Source organism: Suncus etruscus, chromosome 3, assembly GCF_024139225.1.
Source record: "Suncus etruscus isolate mSunEtr1 chromosome 3, mSunEtr1.pri.cur, whole genome shotgun sequence".
Lineage (NCBI taxonomy): Eukaryota > Metazoa > Chordata > Mammalia > Eulipotyphla > Soricidae > Suncus > Suncus etruscus.
In genome coordinates this window covers 44225752-44237687 of record NC_064850.1, presented here as the reverse complement: position 1 = coordinate 44237687, position 11936 = coordinate 44225752, and the positions used below count along the sequence as shown (strand labels likewise).

The 11936-nt window shown below is 49.7% G+C and overlaps 1 protein-coding gene across 5 annotated transcripts in view; it reads right to left on the bottom strand.

Moving 5' to 3' along the window:
* PPP2R5C (protein phosphatase 2 regulatory subunit B'gamma) overlaps nt 1-11936 on the bottom strand; it is a 90461-nt gene that overhangs the window by 16144 nt on the left and 62381 nt on the right. For all 5 annotated transcript variants that reach the window (XM_049769823.1, XM_049769820.1, XM_049769821.1 and 2 more), the window contains 5 exons: nt 7094-7204; nt 6158-6250; nt 5946-6076; nt 2023-2082; nt 385-493 (listed from right to left, as the gene is read on the bottom strand). In XM_049769823.1, the coding sequence (XP_049625780.1) occupies nt 385-493; nt 2023-2082; nt 5946-6076; nt 6158-6250; nt 7094-7204 (504 nt within the window). The remainder of the gene's footprint in view (nt 1-384; nt 494-2022; nt 2083-5945; nt 6077-6157; nt 6251-7093; nt 7205-11936) is intronic.

Here is an 11936-nt window from a genome sequence, read left to right as displayed (position 1 = left end):
ACAGAGCCAGGAGTAACCCAAGCACTGCCAGATGTGGCCCTAAAACAATACAAACAGGGCCGAAGCAGCAATAGTACAGTGGAAGGGGAGGGCAATTTGCCTTGTACCTGGCTGACCAGTGTTTGACTCCTAGCATCCCATAGGGTTCCCTGAGCCTGTCAGGAGTGATTTCTATGCGCAGAACCAGGAATAACCGGAGTGCCATTGGGTGTGGCCCCAAAACAAACAAAAAATCCTCCAATTCTGAACTCCAACTCCTTCCTGCCACAGTCACCCATCCTGATGCTAATAGTTTGGTCTGAAATCTCCTGTGTGACATTTTAAGACAGGTTTTTCACAGCAGAGCCAGTCCCCACCATGTTGGGATGTCCAGCTGGCCCTTACCTGGGGGTGGTAGACGCTTAGGGACTTCACTTTGTGCAAAGGCAATAACACCTTCAATAAGAAAATCTTGTGCTCTTCTTTCAGCGGTAAGGCGAATCCATTAATTATGCTGCAGAACACAGAATGGGTGCGTGTTCAGGTATTCATAAATTCTAGGTGTAAAAGATGCTTCTTTCCTTCCCCTTTTGCTCTCAACATATAGCACAGAAAACAGGACTTCAATACATGTTTCAGAAAAAAGGATGAGCAGAAGTTAAAAAGAAAGGTACAGAAGCAATTGGTTTACTCTGCAATGTACAAAATACTATTAAGATTTCTGCATTTATGTCAGGAAAAATGCAGCCATGAAATTTGCTTGTAGTTGTTGGATACAGAGAGTATTGCGTAGAGTAAAGTGAGTCAGAGGGCGAGGGATGGACATAGAATGATTGCACTCGTTTGTGGGATATACAAAAAAGATAGTATGGTAATAATATCCAGAGACAATGGAGATGAGGACCAGTTCATGGGAGGAAGCTTGTTACAAAGAGTGGAGAGTGCTGTTAGAGAAGGGGCTGCTATGACAATGAGAGTTGGGAATGATCACTTTTACAAGTGGGTGTGAAAGAAGAGAAAGTGATAAACATGACACTATTAGGTTACACATTATTTTGCCTAAAACAAAGATCACCCCTTCTTTCTTTGTATTTGTTTGTTTACAACTTGGTTTCACCCAAAACAAAGATTGTTTTATATATAAAGCTGGGTGGGACAGGCTCAGGATAGCTAGGTATCTGCCCTTACTATGTCCTTTCTGCCTCACATGGGCATGGTTTCTGTACACAATAAAAACAGTCTGGCTGGCAGCTTGGGGAAATATGAGGTAGAAGACTGCCAGACTATAGGTGTTTCATTCTCAGCCTGGTTTGGATTATTTCATGCATGACCCTGATTTAGACTCGTTCACCTGGGGTGATTTTACAACTCTTCAGTAACAACATTGCAATACAAGGAAAAGAAAGGAAAAGGGAAAAGAGAGAAAAGGCAAGAGAGAGAAGGGGTATCTGCCATAGAGGCAGGCTGGGGAAGGGCAGAAGGAAACTGGGGACAATGGTGGCAGAAAATGTGCCCTGGTGAATGGTGTTGCACATTATAGGACTGAAACTCAATCATAAACAACTTTGGAACTGTGGAGCTTAGGGGTATTCGACAAAAACATTAATAATAATAAAAAAAACCCAAAACATTAATAAAAAAAAAGTCTGCATTTATAGGCTCTTACCCAGAACTGTAAGAGTCTCAAGAGCAAAGTTGTCTGCGCACTCATTTGTCTGTCTGCCCCCAGCATAGAGACACATCACAGTGTTCTCAACTAAGTGTGCAGGTTCTGCGAGTGACTGACTAAACCCCTGGACCCATAGACAAGCCTGGACAGCACCCGAGAGCTCATGGGTCTTTTCCTGGGGTCAAGACTTTGGTGAAACAGAAAAAGAAGCCTGACACCTAAGTCAACATTTGAGACTCTTTGGGGCATCACCATCACACTCAGGCCCAGACTCTGGCTGCTCCACCCAGTTCTGCCCCTTTTCTCAGAGGGAGCACGAGTGGTGGGTTACTCCTGCAACAAGGTCCGTCTCCACACCACAGGTGTAGACTTACCTTCCCAGTATCTCCAATAACTCCGCTATGCCGTTGTGATGCTCTGTTTCATAAATAAACCTGGGAAAGGCAAGGAAGTCACTTAGAACTGCATGCTGACACCATAGCTGTGGGTATCCTGTCTATCCATCTGTAAACATTGTTCCGGGCTCACTCCCTGAGGCCTACACAAGTGTCGGGGCACAGCAGGTCCCAAGGGCGGACGGAGTCCAGTTTGCTTCACCTGCCCCAACATTCTAGTTGTCAAGTTTTCGTTTTTGTTGTTGTTGCTTTTGGGTCACAGTGATGGCATTCAGGTTACTCCCGACTCTACACTCAGAAATCGCTCCTAGCAGGCTCGGGGGACCATATGGGATGCCGGGATTCGAACCAACATCCTTCTGCATGCAAGGCAAACACCCTACCTCCATGCTATCTCTCCGGCCCCTAGTTGCCAAGTTTTCACTCAGAAAAGTGGGAACATATTGTTTATGGGTCACACCTGACAGTGCTCAGGGATTGAATCCAGGTCGACCACATGCCATGCAAACACCCTCCCCTTTGGCTATCAACTGGCCCTGAAAAGCAGGAAGGTTTCTTGGGGCTCCACATGGCCACTGCCTCAGGCCTCATCTTGGAGCAACTCCTGCTTGCTGACCCATGGCTGCCCCTTGAGCCACCCAAGGATCTTGACTTCTAACCCTCATTTCCAGGCTGTCTGGGTGCCTGGGCTGCATCTGTGACTTTCCCTGTGCCCACCACCCTGGGCTTTCTCTCTTCTGCCTCGAGTGCCACCTAAAGCCCACCATCTCCACCACAACCCATGCCACCCCAAGAACTAGGGTTCAAAGTCCTGTGTCCCCGAAATGTGGGCTCAGACAAATGTTTCAGGTTGGCACTACATTTGCTGAACAAACAAGAAGGTGGGGATGGACAAGGGGAAGCCAGAAATTGCCCACTGCCTGTGCCCTGATGTGCCTCTGGGTAAACACTCAGATCCTGAGCAGAGGGGCAGCAGCTATGAAACTAAACCCTGGATTTACCTAGTAAAAAAGAGCACAGCAGCAACATGAATGAGATACATGCCAAGGACACAGAGACACATGGCCACAGCCACGGAAACCATGTTCAAGGACATGGAGACACACATCCAAGGACACGAAGACACATGTTCAAAGACACGAAGACACATGTCAACCATGGGCATAATAAAGCAGCTCAATTTTTTTTCTCTCTTTGGGCTACACCTGGCACGCTGAAGGTTTACATCTGGCTCTGGGCTCACTCCTGACAAGGACCAGGGGAACGCTTTGTGGTGCTGGGATCAAATCTGGGGTCAGCCACATGCAAGGCAAGGTTCTCCCTGTTGCACTTTCTCTCCACACCCCTGGACCTGGAATCTTGTCATCCCATTAGACAAAGGCCCACAAACCGAGTGTCCTGAGGAATTTCAGACCAATGTTCCTACCACCCCAAACATGGCCTGTGCTGGCCCTGTGGAAGGGGCTGAGGCTCAGAAATGGGCAGTGATCAGGGCACTGGTTGGTAGAGGGAGAGAGTGGAGGGGGCTGCAGCGGTGACATCTACCAGGCCCGTGATACGAGAACTGGGGTGCCACTGAGGATGGGCTGCATTCATGGGTGCAAGGGGTGGGGGAGAACATCTGTTTCCTGGGCTGTCTCTAGAGGTGTCAGCACTGCCCACTGAGCTTTCTTGTTCCATCCCCACTATGAGGAGGGACCGAGGGGCCAGCAGAGTGGTTCACTGTCCCAGACAGGTGGAGCAAGTGGACAGGATGGCTCCAGGGCAAGGAAGGGGGACTCTGCATGAGGGGAGCAACAACTCCATGTTTGTGCAGTTCTGAGGCAGGGCTGGGTCATGTGTTAGAGCTCTGGACCATGCCCTATACCCCAAACTGTGGCTGGGCCGTTGCCTAGAAACCCAGGCCTGACTGCAGAAGTGTCTCAGGAGTCCAGCCAGGTAACTCGGCAGCTTTACTGTCTGTGGCCCAGTCTCAGCTCTGGCCAGAGCAGGCCCTGGGGACTTGTGGCTGTGGTGGAGAGGGCGGGACAGGACTGAGGGTTTCAATAATTGAAACCAGATGCACCTGAAACTCCTCCCTCATGGTTGCCCCAGACACAGGCTCTCTTCTCTCTCCTCTTTTCTGTCTCTGTCTTTCTCTTTTCTCTCGATGCCCCTCAATGCCGTGTTCAGTTCACCCAGCACAAGGGGACTGGGCTCACTGTTCCTCAGCCCGAGCACAGCTTTCCCAGAGAGCCAAGAAAGACCCTGAAACACTCTCCAGAAAAGGCCTGGCCAACTCTGGTCTTTCGGGGACAGGCCCCATGATGGAGAATATGCAGAGGCCACATGGGGGCCCCAAGTCTCTCTCCTCCTCCAGCCTGGGATTCTGTGCTAAGGCAAATCCTCCAAGTCACTGCAGCCTGAGCTGGGCTGGGAAGACCTAGTCTCGAAGCCGACCCGGTTCTGTGTTGTTTCAATGACACACATATGTTCTGCTCTGAGCACTCGGGTATGTCCTTTCTCAGAGACATCTTATGACAGTGCATGTGCGGGGGTATGGGGCAAACATCCTGGCAGTTCTGCAGGCAGGATCCAGACAAAGGGACAGGGATGGGGAACCTGAGTCAGCCACTCTCAGAGGACCTGACCTTGCTCCTTCCTTCTTGGCCAGGCCATGTGGCACTAAGATGGAGACAGCCCTGGTCTTCTAGGCACCTGTCACATTGCTGTCCCAGTGCCCTGGAGAGGATCTGTGGCCAGGACTTCAGGACCTAAGGGACTCCACCGCTTTAGCATCCCAGACCACTTAGTAGGAAGCTGGCTCTGGGGCAGGGGACAAATGTTCTGATGGGAGATGACTCTTGTCAGCCTGGCCCAGATGCTACCAGACAAGGGAAGTTTCTGGAGTCCCAGAGAGGCTAGGAGAGAATGTTCTGGAAAGACATGTACAAGAGGTGCCAGGGGCTTCATCAGATTGAGTCATGTTGGCCAATGGGCATGGTGTGGCCAGAGAGTGGCAGGCAGCCATAGAAGCCAGAGGTCAGAGTGGCCAAGAGTGAGAGGATTAGGCCTGAGAGAGGCGTGTGGTGGAGTGCAGTCATGCACGTGGGGGAACAGGACTTTACTCCAGTACTGCATGGTCCCCTGGGCACTGCCAGGGACAGGCCTAAGAGCAAAATGAGAAGCTGGAGCTTGTCTTGCACACAGCTGAGCTGGAATTGATCCTCAGCATCACAAATGGTCCCCAGAGTGCTGCCTGGTATGATCCCTGAGCACAGAGCTGGGACTAAGGGTGAGCACCACTGGGTGTGGCCCAAAAAAGGAAACCAGAAGAAGCCATAGAGATAGCACAGTAGGTAAGGAGCTTGCCTTGAATGTAGTTGACTTAGTTCAATCCCCTACACCCCATATGTTTCCTTAAGTATTGCCAGAAATGATTCCTGAAGCACAGAACCAGGAGTAACCCTCCTATGCGTCACTGGGCATGGCCCCCAAACAAAAAGCAAAATGAGCAGGGAACAAAAGCAGGAGAGCAAGGGGGATAGTAGCTGAAGGCTTACAGGGGGCTTCCTGCTTTCCCGCCCTCAGCCTGGGCACCCAGATAGTACAACTTTGTACTTGACCCCCAGCACTGTCTGTGGCTCTAAACACCACCCAACTCAACATTGCTCCCAGCAGCCTCCTTCCTGGGGGTGGTGGTGGTGTGGTGTGATGTGTGTGTGTGACAGCTCCCAGCAGTCGAGTCCCCAGGTGTTCTTCAGGGTCTGTGTGGTGTGGGGGGGAGCCAGGAGAGCAGAGACAGACAGGGTACAGGTGCAGGAAAACAGCCCCCGTGGGCCAGATACGGACAAGAGAGGCAAGGCCAGGAGAAGCACCACCACCCAGGGGTGAGAGGCACACACCTGCTACACATCACTTACCTATAAAATATATTATTTATTTGTTTTCTGATGTAAGCTCTTAAGCCTAAGAATTTTCCATAGATTCTGTGGAGGGTAGTTTTGAGAAAATCTCTCTCTCGAGGATCTTCACTGTCAAAGAGCTCTAAAAGCTTCAAGGAGAGAAAGACAGGCAGTGAGTGGGTGGCTCTCTTGCTACAGAAGGGCCCTGGCCTTGGTGGCGTGCGCCTTACCTGCAGTACAAACTTCTGATCGATATATTTCTTCGCTATATTAGGCTGGAAGTCTGGAGACTCTAAAAATCTTAAGAAAAATTCATAAACAAGCTGGGAGGGAGAAAAGAGAAAAAAAGAGGTAGTCAGTTATTATGAAACCTTGCTTTTTAAAATTTTTTTAAATTTTGGGGTCACACCCAGCAGTGCTCAGGAGACCATATAGGATGTCGGTGATCGAACCTGAGTCAGCCATGTGCAAGGCAAATGCCTAACAGTTGTACTGTGGCTCTGGACTCTCATGGAACCTTGTTAAGTAAAGGCCGAAATACCTGTGAGCTGTGGCTTGTTTGAGGACATCAGCATAGGGAAGTCCCATTTGCAGAACTCATGCTACACGGCATCCCATTCTAACACCTAACCACAATAGGGTCATGCTAGCTATGGCACCTTATGTTAACGACATGGTGTTATGCTAGCTACATTGCATCACACTAATTGCACACTATTATGTTCACTCCAAGGGATCATGCTAACTACATAGGGTTGTACTGACATGGTGTTATGTTAACCATGTGGCGTCTCATACTAACTACACAGCATCTCATGCTAATGACATGGTATCATATTAACTACACAGCACCATGCTAACTACATGTCATCACACAAACTGCACGCTGTTATGTTCACTACAAGAGATCATGCTAATAACATGGCATCATTCTAACAAGGTGTCATGATAACTACATGATGTTAATGAACCTAAGCAGATGCTGAGACGGTTCTAGGTGGCTTGGTGCCACTGATGACACTTCGAGTGTCACCTGTGAGAAGGCATCCCAGCTGGAAACACTCCAGGGGTGTCCTGAAGGCTGGCAAAGCTGGCCCACAGTGGTGCCTCCATTCTTGTCTAGCATTGAACAACCCCTACACCTCCAGTCAGGTCCCGGTTGGTACCTGGAGATGCGGCCAGGCAGCCTCTAACGTCGGCTCATCTTCCTCAGGGTCAAATTCAGCTCCCGTGGGATTGGAGGACGGTGGCAATGTTCGGAACATGTTAACTGCAAACTGGAAGCCACAGAACCAAGTTAGGCCCGGTGTGATGGGCACTTGGCCCGACTATTAAGATGAGGTGATGGTACTTGAGGGCAGCTGCTTCAGCATGATTGGGAACGGTTCCCTCAGTCCTCAGGCTCATACACAAGCACTGTCTGGTTGGCTGTCAGCTGGGTAGCCAAGGCAGGGCCCCACTCTCCTCCTCCTCCTCCTCCTCCTCCTCAGGCTACCAGCGCAGACACCACTCAAGTCCCTGATCTCGACACTTTCTGACCCAGGATATTCTGGCGATGTCTAAGTCGGAGCTTTCCAGATGCTGCCGTGGATGTAGGTGACCTGCAGGCAGGTCTTTCAGCCTACCCACACAATCCAGGGCTCCCACAACAGAGAGGAGAACCCCACTTGATGGACTCAGGCAAGACTCAGGTCACTCCCTAGGAGCCCACGCCTGCTGCTGATGCCTTCAGCTCTGCCACTCTCTGGGGGCCATGGAGGGCACTAACAGTGGGGACCCCACAGATAGGTACCCTGAATATCTAGAAGGAAGAGTGTCACTGGAGTAGATATCCAGGAGGGCCCACCATGGGCTTCGACTCTGGGTAATGCCTCTGAGAACGTTCCAGAAGGGAGTGGCTCCTGGGGATGTGGTGGGTGGCAGGGAACTCAAGGATCAAACTGAGTTGGCCATGTGCATGGCAAATGCCCCCCACCAAGCACCAACATTAAAAGCAAAAACAAAATCAGAGTTTTGTTTTATTTTGAGCCATACAAGGGAAGTTTCTGGAATCCCTGCTATGCTCAGGGCTTACTCCTGGCTCTGTGCTCAGGAATTCCACCTGGCAGGACTTGGGGGACAACATGGGGTGCTGAGAGTAAAACCTCGGTCGGCTTGTAGAAAGCATAAGCCCTGTCCACTGCACTACCTCCCCGGCTCCCACAGATGCTTTCAAAGATGCTTAACTGTCTGCAATTACGATTCTCAAAGCAAAAGGTGCTGAATTTTACTGCTGATGGCTAGACTCACGAAGTAGATTTAATCTGTCATGTTCTAAGCTGTGGCTTGATCCCATTCCTGACCTGTCTGGTGGTTCACTGTGCGGTTGTTTAGGAAGGTTCCAGAATAGCAAAGCTATGCACTATGTCCTCCCCCACCCTGTACAAATGAGTAGGAGGGGACATTTCAGAGCCAATGTATCCTGGGGCCAGCGGTCCCATTGTGGGCGCCCACAATGTCACCCAGCATGACACACGTGAACCCGAGTGAGGATGGCTGACACACATGTCTCTTTTTTTTTCCACACACGTGTCTCTCAGTGCCACTCTCAGCTCTCAACACTTCCAGACATGGTGCAGGATTCATCTTGAGTGTGACGCAAACTCAAGACTAATAAGGATAGAATTAATCCCCTGGTTAAGAGTGAGTCTACATCGACACGGAAAGATAGAATGATCATAACAGGTAATTCAGACTTAACGAGAACAAGGGTGGACCGCCAACACCCCACTCCATTATGGGGAGAAGGAACCCACAAATAGGTCCACAGATTGTCCGGCTAGTTCCTGACAAGGGTATGAACACAATTCTGTGGAGAACCTGTATTAGCTTTCCAATGACTGTTTTTTAATGAGAATATGTCCAAGAACAAGCAGATTTATGCACCAAAAAGTAAACCTCAGTCAAAACAAACTACAGATCTAAAAATAAAAAAGCATGATTTCATTTTTGGGGGCTGGAGAGAGACCACAGCGGGGAGGACACTTGCCTCGAAGAAAGCTCACCGGGGTTCACTCTCCAGCACCCCCAGAAGGTCCCCTAAGCCCCACTAGGAGTGATTCCTAAGTGCAGAGCCGGGAGTATGCCCCGAGCCCCACTGGGTATGGCCCCCAAACAAACCATAATAAATTATGTAAACTATTAAACTCCTAGGAGAAAAATCTCTGTGAGCCTGGGTTAGGCAGAGAATATACAAATTTATAAATGAGCTCTATTTAGAATCTGTAAGCCAGCCTCAGGGTCAGTGAAGAAACCACTACCCCAAAAACTCAGATAAGTTGAACATGGGCGAATTACTCGACTCAACTTCTCTAAGACAGGAATGATGACTAGGCAGAGGAAAACAACCCTTCTATGCCAGGGAAAGGCAAAGTCAAGTCCCAACAAGATAAAAGGTCACTGACGCTGTCCCCAAGGACAGGAGCTAGGGGCTGGGTACACCTTAACTCCTCAGACCACTCCTGCAGCCACTGCCTGGGTATTGCTGCCGCAGTCCCAGACCCCAGAGGCCAGAGCTCAGGTGAGCCCTGAGCGGTGCAGTGGGGCACTGCTGTCAACACTCAGGTATTACTCCTGGTGACACTGGGGATGAGCTCCACTACTGCTGCCTAGGGGTACAGCACGGAGCCCTGCAGGTGAGGGAGAAAAGGCAAGAACAGTGGAGCCACTCAGATGACCTGCTTAGGATGAGCACTGAAGAGTAACACATAACTAAAACTTGATTTAAGTTCTCAAACCTACTCATCTAGGGTCCTTGTACCTTGGTCACTAATTCATGGCACCCCAGAATGCTTCCCCAAACATCCCTAAAAGTAAGGGATTTATTTATTTGGCAACACCCAGCAATGTTCAGTGCTTACTATTGGCTCTGCATTCAGAAATCACTCCTGGTGGTGCTCAGGGGACCCGATGGGAGGCCAGGTATCAGCCACATGGAAGACATGTGCTATCACCCTAATTAAGGACTTTAAAGCCTCAGTGGAAGGACTGAGGTATAATCGGCTGATCACATTCTGCACATCAGCAAGGCAACCTACACGGACAGTTGTGGAACCATCACACAAGCCAGGTGACAAACTTAGCCACCGTTTTCCATGTATCTTAGCCTTTGAGGGCGGGGTGGGAAAGAAAATACATAAATTTGGGTGGAGGGGAGGAGCTGGGAGTTACAAAATAAGAAACTTTGTCTTTCTAGATTTTTGTATTCATTTCACTTACTATGAAATACATACATATTTCCTTCCGGCCCTAACACACGTGCACTTCCTCCCCACCCAAACACATGTGATTTCCTCCTCACCCAAACACACATATACTTCCTCCCTGCCCAAACATACATGCATTTTCTTTCATGATTTAGAAACCCCAAACCAGGGCCAGGCAGGCGGCTCAGTGGGCAGGCAGTGAGGCCACAACACATGCTTCCTGAGCACTGCGAGGGGCGGGCAAAGGAAAAAAAAAAGAACATCCTGTCAGAAGTCAGTTTCGAGCAGATGTCTCAAGAGTGCCTCACCTTGGAGAGGAGGAAAATGCTCCTCTGTCTCCCTTTCAGCTCTGCTACTGCTGCCGCTCAGACCCACCTTCCTGAATGTCCAGAAAAAAAAAAAACTTGGAGCGATAGCACAGTGGGAAGGGTATTTACTTTGCACACGGCCAAGCCAGATTCAATCCCAGGCATTCCATAAGTTCTCCTGAGCCTGCCAGGAGTGATTTCTGAGCAGAGCCAGGAGAAAGCCCTGAGCGCACTCAAGTGTGGGCCCTCCACAAAAAGGGAACCACTTGCCCTGAAGCGGAACACATGGCTTCCACTCTAGTTTCCTCAACTGTAGGCTGTGACCCCATGATTAGATATGTGTTGAGGATGGACATTGTCACAATAATGGCAACAGTAAAAGGTTTCTGAATTCAACAACTCTGTGAATCTCCACTGGGCCATTTTCCGTCATGAGTAGAAAAAGTTTAAGACGGGCCCGGAGAGATAGCACAGCGGCGTTTGCCTTGCAAGCAGCCGATCCAGGACCAAAGGTGGTTGGTTCAAATCCCGGTGTCCCATATGGTCCCCGTGCCTGCCAGGAGCTATTTCTGAGCAGACAGCCAGGAGTAACCCCTGAGCACCGCTGGGTGTGGCCCAAAAACAAACAAACAAACAAAAAAAAAAAAGAAAAAGAAAAAGTTTAAGACGTGGGGCCGGGAAGGTGGCGCTAGAGGTAAGGTGTCTGCCTTACAAACGCTAGCCAAGGAACGGACCTCGGTTTGATCCCCCGGCATCCCATGTGGTCCCCGCAAGCCAGGGGCGATTTCTGAGCACATAGCCAGGAGTAACCCCTGAGCGTAAAACGGGTGTGGCCCAAAAACAAAAAAAAAAAAACCAAAAACAAAAAAAAAGTTTAAGACGTGATTTTTTTTTTTTGGTTTTTAGGCCACACCCAGCGGTGCTCAGGGGTTACTCCTGGCTGTCTGCTCAGAAATAGCTCCTGGCAGGTGTGGGGGACCATATGGGACACCAGGATTCAAACCAATCACCTTTGGTCCTGGATCGGCTGCTTGCAAGGCAAACGCCGCTGTGCTATCTCTCCGGGCCCAAGACGTGATTTAAGCCATAACTTCAAAGAAATGTATGTACCAACTATTGGAGACACTGTTGGTTACTATACTACTTGCTGTCCAAGAAAACACTCCTTCCTGGGTGAAATGCATGAGGTAATCTGTCAAGGGGGTTAAGAGGGACAAGGATAGACAAATAGTGAATGATCTCATTCATATATGGTCTAGAGAGAGATATAAGGGAAGTAGCTAGGGGCTGGGGCCATAGGACAGAAGAGAGAGGGAAGGTCGCCAATCAGGGTTCGATCCCCAGCACTCTATATGATTCCCCGAGCCCATCAGGAGTGATTCTTGAGTGTACAACCAGGTGTAACCCCTGAGCACTTCTGGGTGTGGCCCCATAAAAGAGAAATAAAGGGGTGAACA